General features: G+C 47.7%; 2 protein-coding genes across 2 annotated transcripts; both read right to left on the reverse strand.

The window, feature by feature from the left end:
• On the reverse strand, positions 1 to 1,358 carry LOC101022563 (metallothionein-1L). Its single transcript, XM_031658241.1, has 3 exons — positions 1,235 to 1,358; positions 581 to 646; positions 1 to 236 (listed from the first exon to the last, which is right to left on the reverse strand). Exons 1-3 carry the CDS (start codon positions 1,260 to 1,262, stop codon positions 145 to 147), a joined length of 186 nt encoding a protein of 61 aa, XP_031514101.1. The 5' UTR covers positions 1,263 to 1,358; the 3' UTR covers positions 1 to 144.
• Positions 1,359 to 8,922: 7,564 nt separating this feature from the next.
• Positions 8,923 to 10,414, reverse strand: MT2A (metallothionein 2A). Its single transcript, XM_003916904.4, has 3 exons — positions 9,744 to 10,414; positions 9,365 to 9,430; positions 8,923 to 9,158 (listed from the first exon to the last, which is right to left on the reverse strand). Exons 1-3 carry the CDS (start codon positions 9,769 to 9,771, stop codon positions 9,067 to 9,069), a joined length of 186 nt encoding a protein of 61 aa, XP_003916953.1. The 5' UTR covers positions 9,772 to 10,414; the 3' UTR covers positions 8,923 to 9,066.
• Positions 10,415 to 23,858: the final 13,444 nt, after the last annotated feature.

Raw genomic sequence — 23,858 nt, forward strand, 5'->3', positions numbered from 1 at the left:
TCAAGTCAAAACTGTTTTATTGTCATTTACATATTTAATAGAAAAACGAATGTAGCAAATGGCTCAGGGTTGTATAAAAAAAAAAAAAAATCCAGGTTTGTACAGGTTGCTCTATTTACATCTGGGAGCAGAGCTGTCCCCACATCAGGCACAGCAGCTGCACTTCTCCGATGCCCCTTTGCAGATGCAGCCCTGGGCACACTTGGCACAGCCCATGGGGCAGCAGGAGCAGCAGCCTGGGCAAAAAGGGAGAGTGAGAGGTCAGAGCAGACTCAATCAGGCACCTCCCTGTGTCAACAGCAGGCCTGGCTCGAGGTCAGACTCCAGACCTGGAGGATGTCTTTTTAGGTTGGCACAGCTCTGTTCTGAGACCACAGGTGGTACCTTTGGGGTTTGTGTCTCAATAGAAATAGGCTGCCCTGCCGCATTCGAACTCAGAGCAGAAAGCCTGGAGAGGGAATGACATGGCCAACAGGGGCAAAGAAAGGCGTTCCCCAGAAGCGTGCACTCCAGGCCAGCCTTGGGTTCCCTCCCAAGTTTAGCCACAGCGCCAGATTCCTGGAGATGGCCCCACACTCACTCTTCTTGCACGAGGTGCATTTGCACTCTTTGCACTTGCAGGAGCTGGCACAGGAGCAGGAGGCCCCTGGAAGGAAGAGATAAAGGCAGTGAGCAGTGAGTGAGAGGCAGAAGGTACAGCAGTCGGTCATGGAGTCTCCAGTGCGCCATCCTCTATGCAGGGCCAGCCCTCAGAGCTCCTTTCCCACTCAGGACAGAGGGAGACAAGCCCCACGTCCTCTCCACTCATGCTGGGAAGGGCAAGCACCCTCCTGTTTTACCCCACCATGAAGGTCCCAGATGCACACACAACCCAGGAAGACTCGGACTGGGGCCCAAAACCTCCTGTCCTGAATCTCAAAGACGCAGTGTTTCCTGCCTCCCACCCACCCTGCTTGCTCAGAGCCTGGACAGAGCATTGGGGCTTGGCCAGCAGCCCCCTGACCAACCAGGTGACGTGGAACAGGACAGCCTTGAGCCTCAGAACACTCAACTGTGACACAGAAGCACAGTGAGGAGCGCAATGCTCTCAGGAGCTATTCCAAGGAGAAAGTACTGGACGAAGTAAAGGGTCCCCTTCTGCTCAGAGCTCAAAATGCGACCTCCTCAAACGCAGGGACACTGTACTGTGGCTGGGAATTGGGCATTCCCAGGCGCAGAGCCGGGCTTCCCTTACCAGTGGCGCAGGAGCAGTTGGGGTCCATTTCCAGCCAAGAGAGGAGGGGAGAGGCGAAGAGGGCGTCAGGCAGCTGGAAGGCGCCTTGGAGCCTGGAGCCGGCTGCTCCCTCTGCAGGCGGAGATGGGACCGTACGCAGAGGCCCCGCCCCGCGCCTGCACCCGCCCCGCGCCTGCACCCGCCCCGCTGAGTCTGGGCCTCCTGTGGGTACAGGGCGGGACTGTGAGCAGCAGGCGGGCCGGGCGCAAGGTGTGCACCGCGGGTGTATTGTTTGGCGCTCGGTCGCTCGCTCAGGCCTGTGCACCCGGTCGTCCGCAGCGCCCCTGCTGTCCTGCTCCCCGCAACTTCTCCATTTTCCGCATTTCCTTGTGGTTGCTGGACATCCCCGTCCCCGAGTGTTCCGGGAACCCAGCCTCTGGTGGTCGCAATATTCCCACCCCCACCACCCCATCTGCGGTATTTCGCCTTTCCTGGAGCCGGTGTGCAACCCCAGCATCGTCCCTGGATAGGCCTGAGCCGGCGAGCGCGGCGAGGGAGTTGTGTGCAGAGAACCGTCGTGGATGTGACCCTTGCTTTCTGCCTTCCTGCCCTCTAGCACTGCCTGTCACTATCCCACCATGGTCCTTCTGCCACTTTCTCTTGAGCCCAGCAACAGGGTGGAGGCGAGCCCACCCTTCCATTCCTCATGCCTGAGCAGTTATATGGGCACATTTGTCTGGGGCCTCCTTTGCACAAAATTCTGCAGGGTCTCCTCCAAAGCCTAGCGTGCCCACCCAACTCCAGGAGAGTAGTCCTGAAAATATGGAGTGCCCCCAAGGGTGGGATCTGCTTAGGTGACTCCAGACCCGGAGGATGCAGAATCTATGTTAAATAAGAATATTTACCTTTCAATTTTCCTATTACGCAACAATCTGCGTGAGTCTGTTTAATCATTTTAGTTTTTTGAACCCTCTCAAGAACAATAGAAGAGAAATACTGTTCTAAACACGTTTTTCCAATGGAAAAACTAAGGCACAAAGAGCCTTAGTAACTTGCCCAAAGTTATGGCTCTATGAAATGGTGCCATGCTACCTGAATCCAGTCAGCTTCACAAGAGGAGGAAAGAAAACATAAAGATTTCTTTTGGGCCGGGCGCGGTGGCTCAAGCCTGTAATCCCAGCACTTTGGGAGGCCGAGATAGGCGGATCACGAGGTCAGGAGATCAAGACCATCCTGGCTAACACAGTGAAACCCCATCTCTACTAAAAAAAAAAATACAAAAAAAACTAGCCGGGCGAGGTGGCGGGCGCCTGTAGTCCCAGCTACTCGGGAGGCTGAGGCAGGAGAATGGCGTGAACCCGGGAGGCGGAGCTTGCAGTGAGCTGAGATCCGGCCACTGCACTCCAGCCTGGGCGACAGAGCCAGACTCCGTCTCAAAAAAAAAAAAAAAAAAAAGATTTCTTTTGGCCAAGATATGTCTTCAGGCCGGGCGCGGTGGCTCACGCCTGAAATCCCAGCACTTTGGAAGCCGAGGTGGGCGGATCACGAGGTCAGGAGATCGAGACCATCCTGGCTAACATGGTGAAACTCCATCTCTACTAAAAAAAATACAAAAAACTAGCCAGGCATGGTGGCTGGCACCTATAGTCCCAGCTACTCGGGAGGCTGAGGCAGGAGAATGGCATGAACCCAGGAGGGGGAGCTTGCAGTGAGCCCAGATCACGACACTGCACTGTAGCCTGGGTGAGAGAGTGAGACTGCGTCTCAAAAAAAAAAAGAAAAAGAAAGAAAGAAATGTTTTAATCAAGGAGAAGCGTCTCTCTCAACCCTGGACAGCTTGCAAAGCGATGGAGATGGGAAATTTATTAAATATGTATATACACGAAATACACATTAGATTAATCTATGTCTGTAAGTAAGACTGATTCTTGATTTTAGCACTGGTGAAAACTTTGCTTTCATTTAAATATATGTGATGATTAGTTTTATGTGTCAACTTGGCTAGGCAAAGTGTCCAGTTCCTTGGCCAAACACCATCCTGGATATTGCGGCAAAGTTATTTTTTAAGATGTGATTAACGTTTAAATCAGTAGTCTTGGAGTAAAACAGATGTCAGAGGGGATTTATCAAGTGTTACCTGCCCATTCAATCTGGGAGTGTCCAGAGGACACCACTTTCACCACATCTATGAGAAATAAATTTGTGAGGGGCGCCCTAGCACCCTGGAAGAGCTGTGTGGTCACTCTTTTTTGCAGGTAGAAATTCAGTGGAAACTGCTGCCGCTGAATTGGGAACCCTAAATGCAATGGCGATAATTTGGTCCCAGTATGGCAGGGGCCAAGAGACAGCACTTAATTGCCAAAGGCAGCATGGGGCCTGGTTGTTGTCATGGATGGCACAGTCAAAGCAGAATAGTATGACTTGCAGGCCAGGAGCAATGGCTCACGCCTATAATCCTAGCACTTTGGGAGGCTGAGGCAGGTGGATCACTTGAGCTTAGGAGTTTGAGACCAGCCTGGCGAACATGGCAAAAGCCTGTCTCTACCCCTCCAAACATACAAAAATCAGCTGGATGTGTTGGTGCCTGCCTGTAGTTGTAGCTACTTTGGGGGCTGAGGTGGGAGGACCACTTGAGCCTTGGAGGTCGAGGCTGCAGTGTGCCATGACACTGCTCTCCAGCCTTGGAAAACAGAGTGAGACCCTCTCTCAAATAAGAAGAATAATATGATTCACAGAGACCTGTGGTGTTGGCTAGTTGATCATGGTGGTCGTACGAGCAAACAGAGGAGTCAGCCTACAAAAATCTTACTCATCTGTAGAATCAAAATATCTATTTCCTGTCCCCATGATTTTATGCTTTGCTGGTCTCAAGGTATTAGTTCCAAAAGGAGGAATGCTTCCTTGAGAGACACAGTGATTCCATCAAACTGGAAGTTTTGAGTCCCACCAGGCCACACTGAGTCCTCAGACTTCTGTATCAACAGGCAAAGAGGCTGGGCACTGTGGCTTACACCTGTAATCCCAGCACTTTGGGAGGCCAAGGTGGGTGGATCACCTGAGGTCAGGAGCTTGAGACCAGCCTGACCAACATGGAGAAACCCCATCTCTACTAAAAATACAAAATTAGCCAGGCGTGGTGGCGCGTGCCTATAATCCCAGCTACTCAGGAGGCGAGTCAGGAGAATTGCTTGAACCTGGGAGGCGGAGGTTGCAGTGAGCTGAGATCACGCCATTGCACTTCAGCCTAGGGAACAAGAGCGAAACTCCATCTCAAAAAAAAAAAAAAAAGAAAGAAAGAAAAGAAAAGAAAAGAAAAGAAACAACAACAACAACAACAAAAAAAAAAAAAACAGGCAAAGAAAGGAGTCACTATTCTGGCTAGGGTGATTGTGGTTACTTCTTTGTAATCACAATCTCTGCAATGGAGGTAAGGAGAAGGATGTCTGGAATACAAGAGATCCCTTAGGGTGTCTCTTCTTATTACCATGTCCTGTGATTGAAGCCAGTGGAAACATCCCAACTGGGACAGGAATGCATGGCCCAGACCCTTCCAGAATGAAGGTTTAGGTCACCCCACCAAGTAAAGAACCACCATTGACTGAGGTGTTTGCTGAAACAAGAGGTTTACACCTCTTTTAGGTTGTAAAAGAAGGGAGCTATAAATAGCAGCTATGACCATGTGACCAGTTACAGGTATGGAAATGAGGAATGTCATTGTTATGGGTATTTCTTCATTATGTTGTTATAACTGTGTGTGTGTGTGTGTGTGTGTGTGCACGCATGTGCGGCAAATATTTTTGTTTTCTTCCGTCTCTTATCCCATTGTCATATAACAGGGGACATATTAACCTTACATCACAATATTTAAGTATTGCTAACTTTATATCATACTATTTAGGTTATAGGATGTCAAGGAACATGCCTCAAGGATTTTGCAATCAGTTTTGGGAAGAGAGTTTGTGTAATTTCAGGCATACACAGGACAGTTGCCTCACGTTAGGTGGAGGTATGACCTTGTTTTAACATTAAGTATAGTTTAAGGAGATGTTTATGTCTGCCAGATTAACAAGTGGTGGACTGCAATGGTTAGTTTTATGAGTCAACTTAGCTAGGTTATCATACCCAGTTGCTTGGTCAAACACTAATGTAGATGTTGCTGTGAAAGTGTTTTTTTAGATCTGATTACCATTTAAATCAGTAGGTTTTGGCTGGGCGCAGTAGCTCATGCCTGTAATCTCAGCATTTTGGGAGGCTGAGGTGGGTGCATCACTTGAGGCCAGGAGTTAGATAATATGGTGAAACCCTTTCTCTATTAAAAATACAAAAATTAGCCGCTTAATCTGTTAAATAAAACACAAAAATTAGCTGCTGTTTGAAAAATACAAAAATTAGCGTGGTGGTGTATACCTGTGATCCCAGCTATTTGGGAGGCTGAGGCAGGAGAATTGCTTGAAACCAGAAGGCAGAGGTTGCAATGAGCTGATACCGCACCACTGCACTCTGGCCTGGGTGACAGAGCGAGACTCTGTTGCAAAAAATAAAATAAATCAATACATTTTGAGTAAAGCAGATTACTCATCATAATGTGTGTGGGCCTCATCCAATCAGTTGAAGGCCTGAAGAAGAAAAACTGAGACTGAGGTCCCTGGAAGAGAAAGGAATTCTACCTGTAGACCACCTTCAGACGAAAGACTATAATATCAGCTTCTGACAGAATTCCCATGCTGCCAGCCAGCCTTGCAAATTTTAGACCAGCCATCCCCACAATCACATCAGCTAATTTCTTAAAGCTTTCTTTTTATCACTATCGATCTAGGGACATTTTATTGGTTCTGTGTCTTGGGGGAAACCATGAGTAATACAAATACATGTTGGAAAACATGAATCATTTAAAGGAGAATTGTTAAGTAAAATTGTGATGTAGGTGGTAGCAGATATGGCAGGCATCCATTTGTATGTGCCACAAGGGCGTGGACTGTCCTGCTCATGGTTTTCTGTATCCAGTGCTGATCACAATTTCATGGGGAGACTGAAGACTCTCTGGACCACAGTTAACATGCTCAGGTAGTTGATGAGGAATGCAGAGGTCACAAGGCTGGGAACAGCAGGCCTGGCTTATTGATCTGGAGGTAGAAAAACGTCCCTATGCTATGAATAAAGATAATAAAATTATAGCTAGGTTGTGCATAGTGGCTCATGTCTATAATCCCAGCACTTTGGGAGCCCGAGGCTAGCGGATCACTTGAGCCCAGAAGTTCAAGATCAGCCTGGCCAACATGATGAAACCCCATTGCTACTAAAAATATAAAAATTAGCCAGGCGGGGTGGCATGTGCCTGTAGTCACAGCTACTCAACAGGATGAGATTGGAGAATCACCTGAGCCCAGGAGGTGCAGGTTGCAGTGAGCTGAGATCACCCCACTACACTCCAGCCAGGGTGACAGGGTAAGACTTTGTCTCAAAAAAATAAAATAAAATAAAATAACAAAATAAAATAAAATCATAGCTAATATTGTAGTCTGCTTGATACATGGCAAGTGCCATTCTAAGTTCTTTGCATGTATTAACTCATTTGCTGTCACCAGCCAGACCCTATTATTCAGCCTATCTTACAGTGGAGGAGACTGAGCCACAGAGAGGTTGTGTCACTCAGGTATAAGTGACAGAGCTAGGTTTTGCAGCCATGCATGCTGACTGCATCATAATGCCCTCAACCACCACCCTGTGTCACCATGTTCTGTGAAAAACAAGGGCACTGAAAATCTGGTAGTGAGGCAGCAGTAGAAGGAGCGCTGAGCTGGCAGTCATGCCCTCTGCATAGCTCTGTGACCTCTCTTGGCCTCAGTATGCCACCTCTCAAGCCAGGGACACAAATGGGCTAACTGACCAAGGGCTGACCCAGCTCTGAACTCTGAGAGGCAGGGCTTAGAGCCCGGTGACATCATGATCTGCCAACTGTAGCCAAGATGAGAGGCCAGCTATAGTGAAAGTTCCGGCCTCTGACTTCTAAGCCGTGTGACCTTGGGCAGGTTGCTTAACCACTCTGGAAGATGACATAATCAGTTTCGTCCCTGCACGTTCACTCTTTCACTGGCTCATGGGGTGTTCAAATGATAGGAAAAATGAGAATGGTTCTTACGTTTGTTCAAATGCTGTGGCAGCATCTTAATCCCAGAGGGCTTTGTGCAGGAAGTCATCCACCCTCCCCCAGGTACACAGTCAGGAAAACTTCATTCCACTCCCCAGCCTCCAACCTAGACTAATTCTTCCCAGACCCGTTTTTTCCCCAAGAGCTTATCAAGAGAAATTCTGTCTCCAACAAAGTCCATGTAAACAGAGTGATCCTAATGGTTATTAAACCCTAGCCAGGAGCCAGGCCAAGATCTCACTTAATCCATAAATAGGGATACCATCTTTTTTCTACAGATGAGGAAATTGAGGCTCAGAGAGGTTGAGTGACTCACCCAGGCCACACAGCCAGTAAGTGGTAAAGTGGGCTGTGAACTAGGACTGCCTGACATGAAAACCCATGCCCTTGGCACAGGCTGCCTTCTAAAACTCTCTCTATAAAGAGCACCTTCAGGCAAGTGTGCTCCTGATTCCTGGGCCAAGGGACTCATCGTCCTCTTTGACTGAACTTCAAATAACATTCCCTCCACATAGCCAGGGGCCTAACCGTTGGCTTTAATTACAAGTCACTCAGAGCTTCACTCCTTTCTAATGAGCGGCACCACACCCTCTAAACTGCTGAATGCCATCACCCCTGCGTGGGCGGACAGGAAGAACTTCATCTGCAACCCATGATCACACACACTGCATCTTGCTGGGAACATGCTGGGCATTTCCCTCCACATCCCCAGCCACTTTGCTGGTTTAAGTAGCCAACGGCTGAAATTTGAGAGAAGTAACTTCAGCCTGACCTTGGGAGGAACTTACAAAGATTCAGAACCAAGGCAAAACGGGGAGCTCTCAGGGGTCTGAAAGCGTCCTGTCAGTGACACTGGGCAGGACAAGCCTGATGGTTCCTTGTGGGGATGTCTGGATCAGTGCTGCTCAGGGTGTGCCAGCCACACACTGGGGCTAGTCTGAGAACTGTTACCAGGATGCAACACACAACTTTGGACAAATGTGTAGTGTTGATCATTCTTTTATTTTTCCTATGTTAATGTGTTCTCCATATATTTGTTGAACATTTCCTGTTGAATCTAAAAAACGGTCTTTGTATTTTGTGTCCTTTAAGCGTTCATTTTCTTATTAACTCATTATTTTACCAGAGCTTAGGTCTGTGACTAATGGAAAACAAAACTGGTCATTCACCACAGGGAGTTTGGGAAACCGGATGTCAGATTCTAGCCACTGGGGAGCTGGATTTCACCCTCTGTAGTCACTTTCAAGTCTAAAATCCCACGAAGAACTGAAGTTGGGCAGGGAAATCAGAAAGTGAAAATGAGGAATGGAGAAGTTTCTGTGCCATATTTGACATGAAACTGAAAGTGATCACGTATGTGTCCCTCCTGCCCCCATACGATCTGGCACAACGCCATTCAGTTTTACAGAAGATGAAGCTCAGTGCGGTAGCCTGGCTTGCTAGAATGCACTCTTTCTTAGCGGCTCACATTTCCATCCACAGCCCAGGTAGAGCCCTCTCAGTTCCATCGCTCAACCCAGTCCATTATTTTTAAGGCATATAAAGGAAACCAGAGGCAGAATCACGTCAAAGATGTTTTATTATCATTCATATTATTTCATAGAAAAAGGAATGCAGCAAACGATCAGGGTCAGGGTTGTACATTAAAAAATCCAGGTTTGTAGAGGTCGCATTATTTACATCTGGGAGCAGGGCTGTCCCAGCATCAGGCGCAGCAGTTGCACTTGTCCGACGCCCCTTTGCAGATGCAGCCCTGGGCACACTTGGCACAGCCCACAGGGCAGCAGGAGCAGCAGCCTGGAGGCAGAGAGGAGGCGGCAGAGATGAGTACTAGGGACACAGGGAATAAGGATTCCTGCTTTCCCTGATAAGGATCACTGAGGAGGCAACAACTTCCGCGTAATGGGGCATCCCCAGACTGCTTTCATTCCCCTGAGGATGGTGGAGAGGGGACAGGCTGGGAGGACAGTGAGGGGTTAGAGGAAAGAGAGAATCCCACTTACTTTTCTTGCAGGAGGTGCATTTGCACTCTTTGCACTTGCAGGAGCCGGCGCAGGTGCAGGAGTCACCTGCAAGGAGAAAAGACAGAGGTGATAACGGTCCCTGGATACCTGAACGTGGGACGGCGTGCTAAGAGCCCGGGGCAGAGTTCCTCTGTCCACAACCGATTCCTGGGAACTTGAGCAAGCCATTAACTCAGATCTCCTTAACGGTAAAAAAAAAAAAGGGTTCCGAATAACCTAGAATAGATTGAAAGATACCCCAAAACGCTTTGGGAAGGAGCAACTCCTGTCCTGAAATTGAGTGATCAGAGAAAGAAAGAGGGGTCAGAAATTGCTTCTCTAGCGCTACAGTCTACACTTGGCATCCCCAGCCCCTTACCGGCGACGCAGGAGCAGTTGGGATCCATGGCGAGTTGAAGAGGCGGCTGGGGTCGGGACAGGTTGCACGCGGGCTCGCTGGGACTTGGAGGAGGCGTGGTGGAGCGGAGCGCTGCGAGCAGTGTTTATAGCTGAAAAGAGCCGGAACGAGTGCAAAAGCCCCGCCCCGGCCGGGCGCTGCCTGCACACGCCCCGCGCTGAGTCACTCGCGGCTCCCGGCTAAACACCCGGCTGCGCGCACCGGGCCGGGCGCACCGGGCCGGGCGCACCCGGCCTGCACACGGACCGCGGGAGGTCAGTTCCCTGAAGCCCGCCCACGTGCGCCCCGGGGACGCCTCGGCGCGGAAGGAGCTGGGTGCAGCGACAGGACACGGTGTACCGGCAGGACACGGTGTACCGGGTGCCCACGCCGTGCGCCCCTGCCGTGTGCACAGCTTCCCTCCCTCCTGTCGTATACTCGAACCTGAGCCGTTAGCCCGCGGGTGAAAGCGGGACTTGGGAATGCTGCTTGCGTGGAAAACTGGTTGGAAGTGCAGACAGGTTACGACTCTGCGGCAGTCAAGGCTTAATAATTGTGCAGCATCACAGTAAACCCGTGGAGTTGTTACTGATGACGTATCCGTTGCATGTTGAGTACTTGAGCGTGCAACAGGGACCGTAGGAAGTGTGTTGTGTGTGAGATATCACTTCATTCTGTAACAACCCATAAGATAAGGACTCTCCCGTATTCTCATCGTAGAGAGGAGAAACTGCAGGTCCAGAGAAGTTACTTGTCCAGGGTCACACAGCTAGTGAGTGGCAGAGCAGGGTGAATGCGACCAGGCCCCAGCAGATGCTGACGGTCCTCTAACATAGAGACACCAAGGAGGGAGAATAAGGACAAGAAGCCACAAGCTTGGTCCTCAGGAAGCTCAGGGGCTGGGGGAACAGAGAGGAGGAGACCCCATCCAGCCTGGGAGGAGGTGGGCCATTGCCTTGGGCCTGAGGGTAAGAAGGTGTTTGCCAGGCAGGGAGGGGGAAGGATTTGTGTTCTGGCCTGGGAAGGGAAGAACTAGCGGGAACACTGGAATCGCCCTGAGGCATTTGGAAGGGAAAACCCCCACAAGAATGTTCTTCCCCTGTGGAGGCTGAGGGGAAGAGCCCAGGTGGCATCCAGATTCCTAGCTGGAGAGGCACATCCTGCCTCCCTGTCTGCACGTGTCTGGCGCTGTGTAAGGGTCTTAGATCATCAACCTCCGAAAGGCCGAAGTGTGTCATGCTAGGAGTCAGGAAGCGGTTACTGGAAGCTTCCTGGCAGGCTTAGGAAATGCTGATTGCCACAGTGGGAGTTTAGTGAGGTGGTGGGGCGGGGGCGGGGAGGACAGGCTGTCCTTGCAACCCTTACTGTAAGTTCCTGTGGAAACGTCTTCCTAGCTCAGCCGAATCTCACTTCCTCTGGGGACCCTGTCCTGGCCCCCATGACTGTGGCTGCCCGTGGAGGTGCTGGTAAACATCCTGTTCGTTCCCCTCCTGGCGCTTTCCACGCCTGTGGTATGTATAAACTGTGGGGACTCTTGGATTGGTGTCTCTGCCCCTCCTCACCAACCCCTGACCACTGGAAACGCCAAGGGCAGTCATCGCCTGCCTCTGGAATTGTGTCTTCAGCTTCCAACACAGGGCCAAGTTTGCAGTAGATGCTTAATAAATATTTGTCAAATGAATTCATGAGGGTAATGGCCTGGATTGTTCTTCCCTTCCCAGCCCCCACCTTGTATGAAGGCCGACTACAAAATGAAAATAAACACCTCTGCACCACCCTGGGACCTGTGTGCTCACTCAAGTAAAAACACCGCACAGGGCAGGAGGGGTGAGCTCTCAGATGTACTAAATTTCAGTGGTCACTCGGCCATTCACTTGCTCAGTGACCTTGGGGCGATTACATGCCTGGACTCTTCTGATCCCTGGTTTACTCATCTGTCAAATGACTGGGTTGTACTAGAATTTATATCCAAACATACTCTGATTTTAGAGCCAAGATCTTTTGAAATCTCATTACGTCTGGCAGCTCTGTGGATTGAGAGCTCTCTGGGCAGTGGGCCGATTTTGTTGTTGTTATTTATGTATGCACAGTATTACATACCAAATCCCTGGTTGCTAATAACTCAGATGGTCACCTATCCACTCAAGGCAAACAATCCAACTCTGTGAAGAAACAGAAGAGCTTATTTTGCCCTCAAAAGCATCGGTTCTAGCCCTGGGTTTGTGCCAGCCATGCTGGCGGTAAAACTTGCTTGTGGGCCTGAGCTGTCTCCTTTGAATCACTTTGACTCTGTGAGGGGAGGGAGGGATAGTGACTCAGGGAAAGTGGAGCAGGCCACAGGCCTAGTCTGTTCTTCTCCATGCCCCCAGAAGCCGCAGTGTGCTTGGGACAGAGGTGGAGAGGGAGGACCCACCTGCACGTTTGCATCCCTGACTTGGCAGGGGATGAGGGAGTGAAACCAAGCAATATTGGATGAGGAAAAACATCCCCCCGAATATCTGGTGTGAGTCATCAGTGTGAGGTGATGCTGCGGCCCTGGGCTGCATTAAGAGAGGTATGCCATGTAGAGTGAGAGAGGTTATGTTTTTCATTCTCCTTTTAGGTGCAGGGGTGGATACATATAGGTCTGCTGCCCAGCCATCCACTCGTCCTTCCGCTGTGATGATATCCTTGGTTTTCCTTTGAAGAATCACCCCTCCTTATTCCCAGTCCATATGATTTTGATGGAGTATGTCCCATCCATGAGCTCCTAGGCCACTCTGCCTACCTGGCCACAGTAATTGGCTCTGATTGGGCCACACAGCCACGAACCAAAGAGAATCAGTGAGATTTTTGCTGGGAATGCTGGGAGAATGGCAGATAGTCTTTCCTTCTGGACTTGAACCTGAGAGGAAGTGAAGTTGAGTGAGTTTCTAAAGCTTTTTGGCTCTGTGAGAAGAGCCCAAAAATAAAATAATCACAAAGGAAATGGAGCCTGACAATATCTTGGAACACCTGGATCCAGCCATGCCTGAAGCCATTATGAGCCAATCATTTCCTTTTTTGCTTAAATTATTCCAGATAGAGTCCTCACTGGCATAGTTGGGTAGAATCCCCCTCTGCCCTGAGGGCCATGTTCATTGTTGGGCTTCCGTTGTCCAGAAGACAGCTGATCACAGGGGTCCTAAGGCCCAAAACCCTATCATGTGAGCATCAGCTGAGAGAGAGAGGCAGGTTCGATCTGGAAGGGAACAGTTACCTTCAAATATTTGGCAGTGGTTGCCCCAGTTATCTGTAGCTGTGCAACCAATTACCCACAATTTAGCAGCTTAAAACAACGACCATTTTATTTTCTTTCCTGAATTTGTGGGTCAGGAGTTGGAGCAGTGCTCACTTGGGTGATTCTTTTGTTTTATGTGTCATTAGCTGAGGTCACTCGGTGCTGTTTGGCTGGTGGATGGGCTGGTCTGGAGAATCTAAGCTGGCTTCAGTCACACATCTGGCACTTTGGCAGTGATGGCTGGAGGCTGGGCACAGCTGGAACTGTTGACCAGAGCGCCACATGTGGCTTCTTCAGCATGGTGGCCTCAGGGCAATTAGACTCAGGTCATATAGGTGAGAGTTTCAAGAGATGGGAGTGGTAGCTGCAAGTCTCTTAAACCCTGGACCCTGAAACTAGTACAGGTCACTTGCACCACACTCTATTGGTCAAGCAGTGAGAGAAGCTGCCCAGATTCAAGAGGAGGGGAACAAGACCCCTTGTCTTGAAGGGAGGAGTCAGCAAATTTCAGGCGTGTCTAATCTGCCATAATAGTCATGGGGAATAATATTGAGCCCCTGCTGTGAGTCAAGACTTGGGCTAAGAACACTACGAGTTTATCTTAAAGCCTAACACAGTCCTATAAGGCAGGTGCTGTTGTCTCCATTTTACAGATGATGCGCTAAAGAGTTACAGGATCTGTTCAGGGTAACATAGCTTGTAAGTGGCAGAGCTGGGATTTGAACCCATACTTACATGTTTATGCCATGCTGAAAAGAGGAAATTAGGCTTGCTTTCTGTGGTCCTAAGGGCAGAATCAGGACAATCGCAGTCGGTGGGGAGGGGGTAAGGTTACAGGAATAAAGGTTGTGTTCCAGGTAGCAGGGTCTTTCCCCTCCTCTTCTCTCTCCTCCCATCTCTTTTACTTTCTTTTCTTCTTTAAAGACAAGGTCTCAGCTCTGTTGCCAGCAGTGTGATCATGGCTCACTACAGCCTTAACCTCCTGGGCTTAAGAGATCCTCCCACTTCAACCCTCCTGAGTAGCTGAGACTATAGGTGTGTGCCACCACACTTGGCTAATTTTTGTTTTTGTTTTTGTTTTTTTTGGTAGAGATGGGGTCTCACTATGTTGCCCAGGCTGGCCTTGAACTCCTGGACTCAAGCAACTCTCCTGCTTCAGCCTTCCAAAGTGTTGGAATTACAGGTGTGAGCCACTGCACCCAGCCAGAAAGGCCTTTCTTGCAATTAGAGCTGATTATGAGTGGAAGGGACCCCTTGGGGGATAGTTCCCTGTTACTACAGCAGAGGCCAGCAGATCCCAGCATTAAATAGGGGGATAGGAAGAGGGTTGTTTCCTTCTTCCCCGGGAGATTCTGTGACTCAGTGGCCCCCATCACAGGTACCATCTATCCGCTCTTAGTTCTTCCTCCTTCTGCGGATGCTGCCTTCATTTTGGAGGTGTATTCGTTATCTTGCTGCATTACAAATTACTTAGCAGCTCAAGACAACACACATGAACTATCTCATAGTTTCTGTGGGCGGGAATCAGACAGGCTTAGCTAGGCCCTGTGGCTCAGGATGTCTTATAGATAGCCATCAAGGTGACAGCCAGGGCTGCAGTCAGCTCAAGTGTCAGCAGGGACAGGATCTGCTTCCAAGCTCCCTCATGGGGTTGTGAACAGAATTTGGTTCCTTGTGGGCTATGGTACTGCGGCTTCCCTCCTTGTGACGTGGGTCCCTCCACAGAGCATCTCACCACAGGACAGCCAGCCAGTGAGAGGGCCAGAGTGCGAACAAGGGTGGGAGCAAGAAAGAAGTCTTAGTGTTTTATTTTTTTAATATTTATTTATTTATTTATTTGAGACAGAGTTTTGCTCTTGTTGCCGAGGCTGGAGTGCAATGGCATGATCTAGACTCACTGCAACCTCCGCCTCCCAGGTTCAAGCAATTCTCCTGCCTCAGCCTCCCAAGTAGCTGGGATTTCAGGCGTGCGCCACGACGCCCAGCTAATTTTCTCTTGTCATCGTCTTTTACTCATTCATTCTTAGCGAAAGATGATACTAACTTTATTCAAGAGGCATCCAAGGCATGGGATCTCAATCACATGGCCTCCAAATAGTGATATGATAGTGGCCCAGGGCAGGATACAGTCCCCTTCTCTCCCCTGCCATATGGGGCGGGGATGAACAGGAAACTTTTCATTTTAAAACAGCAGAAAAATTAGGCCGGGCACGATGGCTCATGCCTATAATCCCAACACTCTGAGAGGCTGAGGCGGAAGGATTGTTGAGGTCAGGAGTTTGAGACTAGCCTGAGCAACATAGTGAAACCCCCGTCTCTACAAAAGATTTTAAAAAGTAGCCAGATGTGGTGGTACTCACTGCTAGTCCCAACTACTTGGGCAGCTGAGGTGGGAAAGTTGCTTGAGCCCAGGAGGTTGAGGCTGCAGTAAGTTGTGATCGTGCCACTGCCTGGGTAGGGAGGGCAAGATTCCATCTCTATTTTTAAAAAATTAAAATAAATAAATAGGCCAGGCGCAGTGGCTCATGCCTTAATCCCAGCACTTTTGGAGGCCGAGGTGGGTGGATCACCTGAGGTCAGGAGTTCGAGACCAGCCTGGCCAACATGATGAAACCCCATCTCTACTAAAAATACAAAAATTAGCCGAACCTGGTGGCGGTGCCTGTAATCCTAGATACTCAGGAGGCTGAGGCAGGAGAATCACTTGAACCCAGGAGGCGGAGGCAGGAGAATCGTTTCTATCAGGCCTCTGAGCCCAAACCAAGCCATTGCATCCCCTGTGACTTGCACGTATGTACCCAGATGGCCTGAAGTAACTGAAGAATCACAAAAGAAGTGCAAATGCCCTGCCTCGCCTTAACCGATGACATTCCACCACAAAAGAAGTGAAAATGGCCTGCCCTTGCCTTAAGCGATGATATTATCTTGTGAAATTCCTTTTCCTGGCTCATCCTGGCTCAAAAAACTTCCGCACTGAGCACCTTGTGACCCCCACTCCTGCCCACCAGAGAACAACCCCCCTTTGACTGTAATTTTCCTTTACCTACCCAAATCCTATGAAACGGCCCCACCCTTATCTCCCTTCGCTGACTGTCTTTTCGGACTCAGCCTGCCTGCACCCAGGTGATTAAAAAGCTTTATTGCTCACACAAAGCCTGTTTGGTGGTCTCTTCACACGGACACACATGACAGTTTCAACCTAGGAGGTGGAGGTGCAGTGAGCTGTGATCGCGCCACTGCATTCTAGCCTGGGTGAGAGAGCGAGACTCTGCCTCAAAAACAAATAAATAAACATCAGAAAAATCATACCATTGACAATCTATAGTCAACCCAGGTGAAGGTTTTCATTCTACAGATTGTTTCCATATAGTAGAAATCCTCTTTGTAAACCTTCACTTCTCTCAGTACTCTCCGTTGTTCCATAAAATAGGTATTTCTCCCTTTTCCAAATTATTTGGAAAACAGTGAAAGGAGCTGGGCACATTCCTCAGCCCCGGGCTCAAAACTCCCTGAGCCCAGTACAAACACCACCTGGAAAGTCTCCGATAAGGAGACAGCCGTTCAAGGTTACTGAAAGCGCGGGAGCCAAAAGAATTTCTTTGTTCCCCTGCAACTTTCGGGCTATAAAAAGCAAACGCTCGCATTGTTCGGGGCCCTCTTGTATACTGTGGAATGGAGGGACCAAGTTCGAACTTGTAGTAAAGATCCTTGCCTCTTGGCTTTGACACTGGACTCTGGTGGTCTTCTTTGGGGATCAAACGGTCTGGGCATAACAACAGCTTCCTCCCTTCTTTTTTTCTTCTAATATTTGAATTAAGAAGTCATCATCTTTTGTAACCTAATCACGGAAGTGATCTCCCATCCCTGTTTCAGTATTCTATTCTTTAGAAGCAAGTCACTAGGTCCAGGCTGTACTCAAGGGGAGGGGATTACACCAGGGCATGAATACCAGAGTCTAGCATCACTGGGACCATCTTCAAAGCCTAGCTACCACTGGGCAAAGGTGCTGATACATGTGTGACGTCAGACTCTTTGCAAGTGCTGTTTCCTTTGTCTTGGATGCTCTCCTTAACCCTCTGTCTCCTTCATCTGGTGGGTCTCAGTTTAAAGGCAATTTGCTCAGGAAAGCCTTCCTGGAACCCCAAATAGGCCAAATCCATCTGTTATCAGCAAGCACATCCCTTCTTTGTAGGACTTATTGCAATTACAGTTGCCAGTAAGAAAGAAGCTAACACTTTTCTTTTTATTTATTTTTAATAGAGATGGGATCTTGCTATGTTGCCCAGGCTGGTCTTGAACTCCTGGCCGCAAGTGATGCTCTTGCCTCAGCCTCCCAAAGCATTAGGCTTACAGGTGTGACTCACCACACCCAACCTGCTAACACTTTTCTACATCACATATCCTGTGCCAGCTGTTCAATTCTTGGCACATGTGAACTCAGTCCTTTCGACGGCCCTATAAGATGGGGACTGTTATTATCCATATTTGACAGAGGGAGAAACCGAGGCTCAGAGAGGTTAAGTAACACTGCCAGTCACTCACTAAGAAAGGGCCACACCAGGCATTGGAGCTCCAGAGCCTGAGAGGTTGGCCTTCTGTCCCTCAGCCTCTCCCAGCAGCCGGTACTGTGTGTGGCTTTTTGTTTAATCCTTGTCTCCCCACGAGGCTGTGGGCTGTGTGTGCTGCATTCGTCGTCCTAGCTCTGGCACCTGGCACTGCGCCCGGCTCATGGTGGGTGCTTAATAATGCAGAGGAATGGAGAGAATTTGATCCTGCCAGGAGCTGGAAGGAGGCTCTGTGAAGGGCGAGGCCTGACTTGTGGAGAGCCAGCTTGGAAAACCTGCATTCAGGGAGAAGCTAAAATCCTGCTGCATCATCCCTTCCTCACCCATCTGGCCTCAACTTTCCTTCTCTGTCTTACCTCTCCCCAAGCCCTGTGCTTCTGCTGTTGGATCGGACCCTGCCATGCCACACCCTTCTCCAAACACACACTCCAGGTTTTTGCTCCTCTTCTACCATCCTCCAAACGCCCCCTCCTCCAAGGAGTCTTTACTGAGCCCTCAATGTGATGGCATCTCTCCCTTCTATTTTTCTTTTTTTTTTTTCCTGAGACAGGGTCTTACTCTATCACCCAGGCTGGAGTGCAGTGGCTCTGTCACAGTTTACTGTGGCGTCAACCTCCCAGACTCAAGCAATCCTCTTGCCTCAATCTCCCGGGTAGCTGGACCACAGACATGCCCTAGCATGCTCAGCTAATTTTAAGAAAATTTTCGTAGAGACAGAAGTCTCACTATGTTGCTCAGACTGTTCTCAAAGTCCTGGCCTCAAATGATCCTCCTGCCTTGGCCGCCCAAAGTGCCAGGATTACAGGCATGAGCCACTGCGCCTGACCATCTCTCCCTTCTTAAAGCACCCAGAGATTTTGAGTTGCACCTTCCCTCCCTCCCTGAGCCGCAGTCTTCCCATCTATCAAATGGGCACAGCCTACGTGCCTTGGCCTGGACTTCTCTTCCAGCTCTAAAGCATCCAGGATTCCAATCAGGTTGTTCTTGCAACAGTCTTTTTTTTTTTTTTTTTTTTTTTGAGACGGAGTCTCGCTCTGTCACCCAGGCTGGAGTGCAGTGGCCGGATCTCAGCTCACTGCAAGCTCCGCCTCCCGGGTTCACGCCATTCTCCTGCCTCAGCCTCCCGAGTAGCTGGGACTACAGGCGCCTGCGACCTCGCCCGGCTAAGTTTTTTTTTTGTATTTTTAGTAGAGACGAGGTTTCACTGTGTTAGCCAGGATGGTCTCGATCTCCTGACCTCGTGATCCGCCCGTCTCGGCCTCCCAAAGTGCTGGGATTACAGGCTTGAGCCACCGCGCCCGGCCTCTTGCAACAGTCTTATCCTCCCCATCAGTCTGTGAGTTCCCTGAAAAGCAGAGACCGTTTCTTTTCATGTATCCCCAGTGACCAGCAGAGGGCATGGTGACTTTTGGGCATCCATAAATATTTTTGTGATGAAACCGTGTGGAGGGCTGGGTTGAGATGCAGACTCAGTGGATATATACGTCTCCTGTGTGTGCTCGATCCCATGCAAAGCCAAAAAATGTCATTAAAAGGCTGAATGGCAGAAGATAAAGAAGAACCCAACCAGTAGAAGAGCAAAGTTGGAGGACTCACACTATCCAATTTCAAAAGTTACAGTAAGCCACAGTAATCAAGGCTGTGTGGTACTGGTACCAGGACAGGCATAGATCGATGGAAAAGGATCGAAAGTCTAAAAGGAAATCACATGTATGGTCAGTTGATTTTTGATGAAGGTCTCAAAACAATTCAATAGAGAAAGGGTAGATGTTTAAACTAATGATACTGAGACGACTGGATATCCACATGCAAAAAAAAAAAAAAAAGAAATTAGATTTTTACCTCACATTATACACGAAAATTAACTCAAAATGGATCATAGATTTAAATTTAAGAGTTAAAACTATAGAACATAGAACACCTAGAAGAAAGCATAGGAGAAATCTTTATGACCTTAGGTTAAACAAAGAGGTCTTAGATATGATACCATAATCACAATTTATCAAGGAAAAAACTGATGAATTGGACTTTCTTAAAATTAAGAAGTTTTGTGCTTCAAAGACATCATCAATAAAATCAGAAGACAGTCCCAGAAGACTGGGAGAAAATATTTACAAAGCATATATCTGATTAAGGACTGGTATCCAGAATATATAAAGAACTCTTACAATTCAATAATACAAACAATGGAATTTTAAAAAGGGCAACGTTTGTAATCCCAACACTTTGGGAGGTTGAGGTGGGTAGATCACTTGAGGTCGGGGGTTTGAGATCAGCCTGGCCAACATGGCAAAACCCCATCTTTACTAAAAATACAAAAATTAGCCAGGTGTGGTGGTGCACGCCTGTAATCCTAGCTACTCAGAAGACTGAGGCAAGAGAATCACTTGAACCCAGGAGGTGGAGGTTGCAGTGAGCCAAGATTGTGTCACTGCACTCCAGCCTAGGCAACAGAGCCAGACTCTGTCTCAAAAACAAATACATATGAGCCAGGTGTGGTGGCGTGCACCTGTGGTTCCAGCTACTCGGGAGGCTGAGTCACAAGAATTGCTTGAGTCCACGAGGCAGAGGTTGCAGTGAGCCAAGATCATGCCACTGCACTCAAGCCTGAACAACAGCGAGACTCTGTCTCAAAAATAAAAATAAAAATAAACTGGCAAAAATGCATACCGAAAATAATTGAAAGCAGGGACTCAAACAGATATTTGTATAACAACATTCATAGCAGTATTACACATGATAGCCAAAAGGTGGAAACAGCCTGAATGTCCATTGATGAATGAATAAACAAAATATGGCATAGACATGCAATGGAAAATTTATTCGGCCTTAAGAAGGAATGAAATTTTAACACATCTTACAAAGTAAATGAACCTTAAAAACATGATGACCAGGCGCAGTGGCTCACACCTGTAATGTGAGCACTTTGGGAGGCTGAGGTGGGCAGATCACGAGGTCAGGAGTTCGAGACCAGCCTGGCCAATATGGTGAAACCCTATCTCTACTAAAAACACAAAAATTAGCCGGAGTGGTGATGGGCACCTATTGTCCCAGCTACTTGGGAGGCTGAGGCAGGAGAATTGCTTGAACCCGGGAGGTGGAGGTTGCAGTGAGCCGAGATCATGCCATTACACTCCAGCCTGGGTGATAGAGCAAGACTCCATCTCAAAAAAAAAAAAAAAATTATGCTAAATGAAATAAGCCAGACACAAAAGGACAAATACTGTATGATCCCAGTTTATATGAAGTAAGTAGCATAGTCAAATCCACAGAGACAGATAGTAAAAAGGTGGCCCCAGGCCTGGGTGGTGGTGGGGGTGGGGCGGGGGTGGAGTTAGTGTTTTATGGATAGAGTTTCAGATTGGCAAGATGGAAAAGTTCTGGAGATGGACGATAGTGACGGTTCACAACAATGTAAATGTAATGAAAGCCACAGCACTGTACACTTAAAAATGGTACATTTTATGTTATATATATTTTACCACAATAAAAAAGAGAAAAAAATGGGCAAAACCTTCTAATAGATATGTCACCAAAGAAAATACATGAATGGCTAATAAGCACATGAAAAGATGTTTAACATCATGAGTCACTAGGGAAATGCAAATTAAAACCACAGTGAGGCCAGGCGTGGTGGCTCACACCTGTAATCCCAGCACTTTGGGAGGCCAAGGCAGACGGATCACAAGGTTAAGAGATCGAGATCATCCTGGCAAAACTAAAACAAAATAAAAATTAGCTGGGCATGGTGGCACACGCCTGTAACCCCAGCTGCTTGGGAGGCTCAGGCAGGAGAATGGTTTGAACCTGGGAGGTGGCAGTTGCAGTGAGCCAAGATCGTGCCACTGCACTCCAGCCTGGTGACAGAACAAGACTCCGTCTCAAATAAATAAATAAATAAAAATAAACGACAGTGAGAGACTACTTTATACTTGCTAGAATGGCTATCATAAAAAAGACGGACAACAAAAAGTGTTTGTAAGAATGCGCAGAAATTGAAATACTTATGCATTGCTGGTGGAAATGTTAAGTGGTATAGCCACTTTGGAAAGCAATTTGGCAATTTCTTCAAAAGTTAAACACAGAAGTACCATATGACCCAGTAATTCCACTCCTAGATATCAACCCAAGAGAAATAAAAATATATGGCAAAGTAGAGCACAGAGGCAAGCACCTGTAGTCCCAGCTACTCAGAAGGCTGAAGTACGAAGATCAATTGAACCCAGGAATTCAAGGCCAGCCGTGGCAACATAGCAAGACCCCCATCTCGAAAATATACATATATGTATATATCCACACAAAGACTCATGCATAAATGTTTACAGCCATTTATAAACATAGCTATCATCCAAAATAGCAAAAAATGACAGCAACCCAAAAGCCCATCAATTGGTGAATGGATAAACAAAATGCAATATCTAAACACTACTCAGTAATGTAAAGGAAGAACGAATTACTAATACATACAACAAAGCGGAACGAATCTCAAAAACGTTATGTTAAGTGAAAGAAGCCAAATGCAAAAGACTACATATTGTATGATTCCATTTATATAAAATGTCTAGAAAAGGCAAACCTATAGAAACAGAAGGCAAGTCAGTGGTTGCCTAGGGGTAGGGGTGGGAGCAGGGGTTAACTACAAATAGGCACAAGGGAACTTTTGGATGATGGAAATGCTCTAAAACTGGATTGTGGAGATGGTTGCACAAGTCTAAAAATTTGCTAGTATCATTGGATTGCACCCTTACAATGGGTGAATTTTATGACATGTAAACTGTACATTGATAAGAGTGTTAAAAAATAAAAGAATATCACAAGGAGGCCAGAAACTTTGAAAACTTTCTGAAAAACAAAAAGCAGATGGAAGACAAAGGATCAGTGACCAAAATATATAAAGAGCTTCTACAAATCAATAAGAAAATGACAAATAACTGAACATGGAAAGAACGAAGAACATGAAATAGCAGTTCACAGAAAATGACAACTAATAAACCAGTAGGAAAATGCTTAACCTCATTACTAAAAGAAAAGATGCAATTTAGAACCTAGGATGTCATTTTTCACCCACCAGGTCGACAAAATGTAAGGTTAACACCTAGGGCTGATGAAGAGATAAAGCATTGAAAATTCTCAGACACTGCAGGTGGAATGCAAATTGAAATAGCCTCAGTGGAGGGCTGTCTGGCAGGATACATGAAAAGTAATAAGGGCTATTTCCTGTGCTCCAGTGATTACACATCTCAGCTTATAACTCAGAGAAACTCACTGGCACAGGTGCACAGTCTGCATATTGAAACAAGTGGAAGCCACCTAAATGTCCCTCCATTAGTTTGTAAGATAGTTGCAGAATGAACTATGATATAACCATTCCATGATGTTTTCTGTAGCAGTTATTAGATCTTTCTCTCCTAACATGGAAAAATTGTCAAGACATTTTCTTTTTCTTTCTTTTTTTCTTTCTCTCTCTGTCTTTTTTTTTTTTTTTTTTTTTTTTTGAGACAGGGTTGTGCTATGTTGCCCAGGCTGGAGTGCAATGGCATGATCATAGTTCACTGCTCTCTCAAACTCCCTCAAGTGTTCCTCCCACTTCAGCCTCCCAAGTAGCTAGGACTGCAGATGTGTGCCACCATGCGTGGCTCATCTTTTTTTATTTATTATTTATTTATTTTTTTTGAGATGGAGTCTTGCTCTGTTGCCCCGGTTGGAGTGTAGTGGCGCGATCTCGGCTCACTGCAAGCTCCGCCTCCCGGGTTCACACCATTCTGCTGCCTCAGCCTCCCAAGTAGTTAGGACTACAGGCGCCAGCCACTGCGCCTGGCTAATTTTTTGTATTTGCAGTAGAGCTGAGGTTTCACCGTGTTATTCAGGATGGTCTCGATCTCCTGAACTTGTGATCCACCCGCCTCCGCCTCCCAAAGTGCTGGGATTACAGGTTTGAGCCACCGTGCCCGGGGCCTGGCTCATTTTTAATTTTTTTGGAAAGACAGGGTCCCACTTCTCACTCTGTTGCCCAGGCTGGTCTTGAACTCCTAGGCTCAGGTGGTTCTCCCACCTTGTCTTCTCAAAGTACTGGGGTTATAGGCGTGAGCCACCATGCCTGGCCAAGACATATTGTTGAGTGAAAAAAAGGTAAGTGGTACTATTCACTTGCGTACTTAAAAATTAGCCAAACAGAAGTGAACATTAATATATGTAAAGCTAAAGACCCCCTTGATTCTCCTGGAAAATCCCATTTCCTTTCTATACACAAATGTGGAGTTTTTAATTCTCTTT

This window comes from Papio anubis, chromosome 18, assembly GCF_008728515.1.
Source record: "Papio anubis isolate 15944 chromosome 18, Panubis1.0, whole genome shotgun sequence".
Classification (NCBI taxonomy): Eukaryota; Metazoa; Chordata; class Mammalia; order Primates; family Cercopithecidae; genus Papio; species Papio anubis.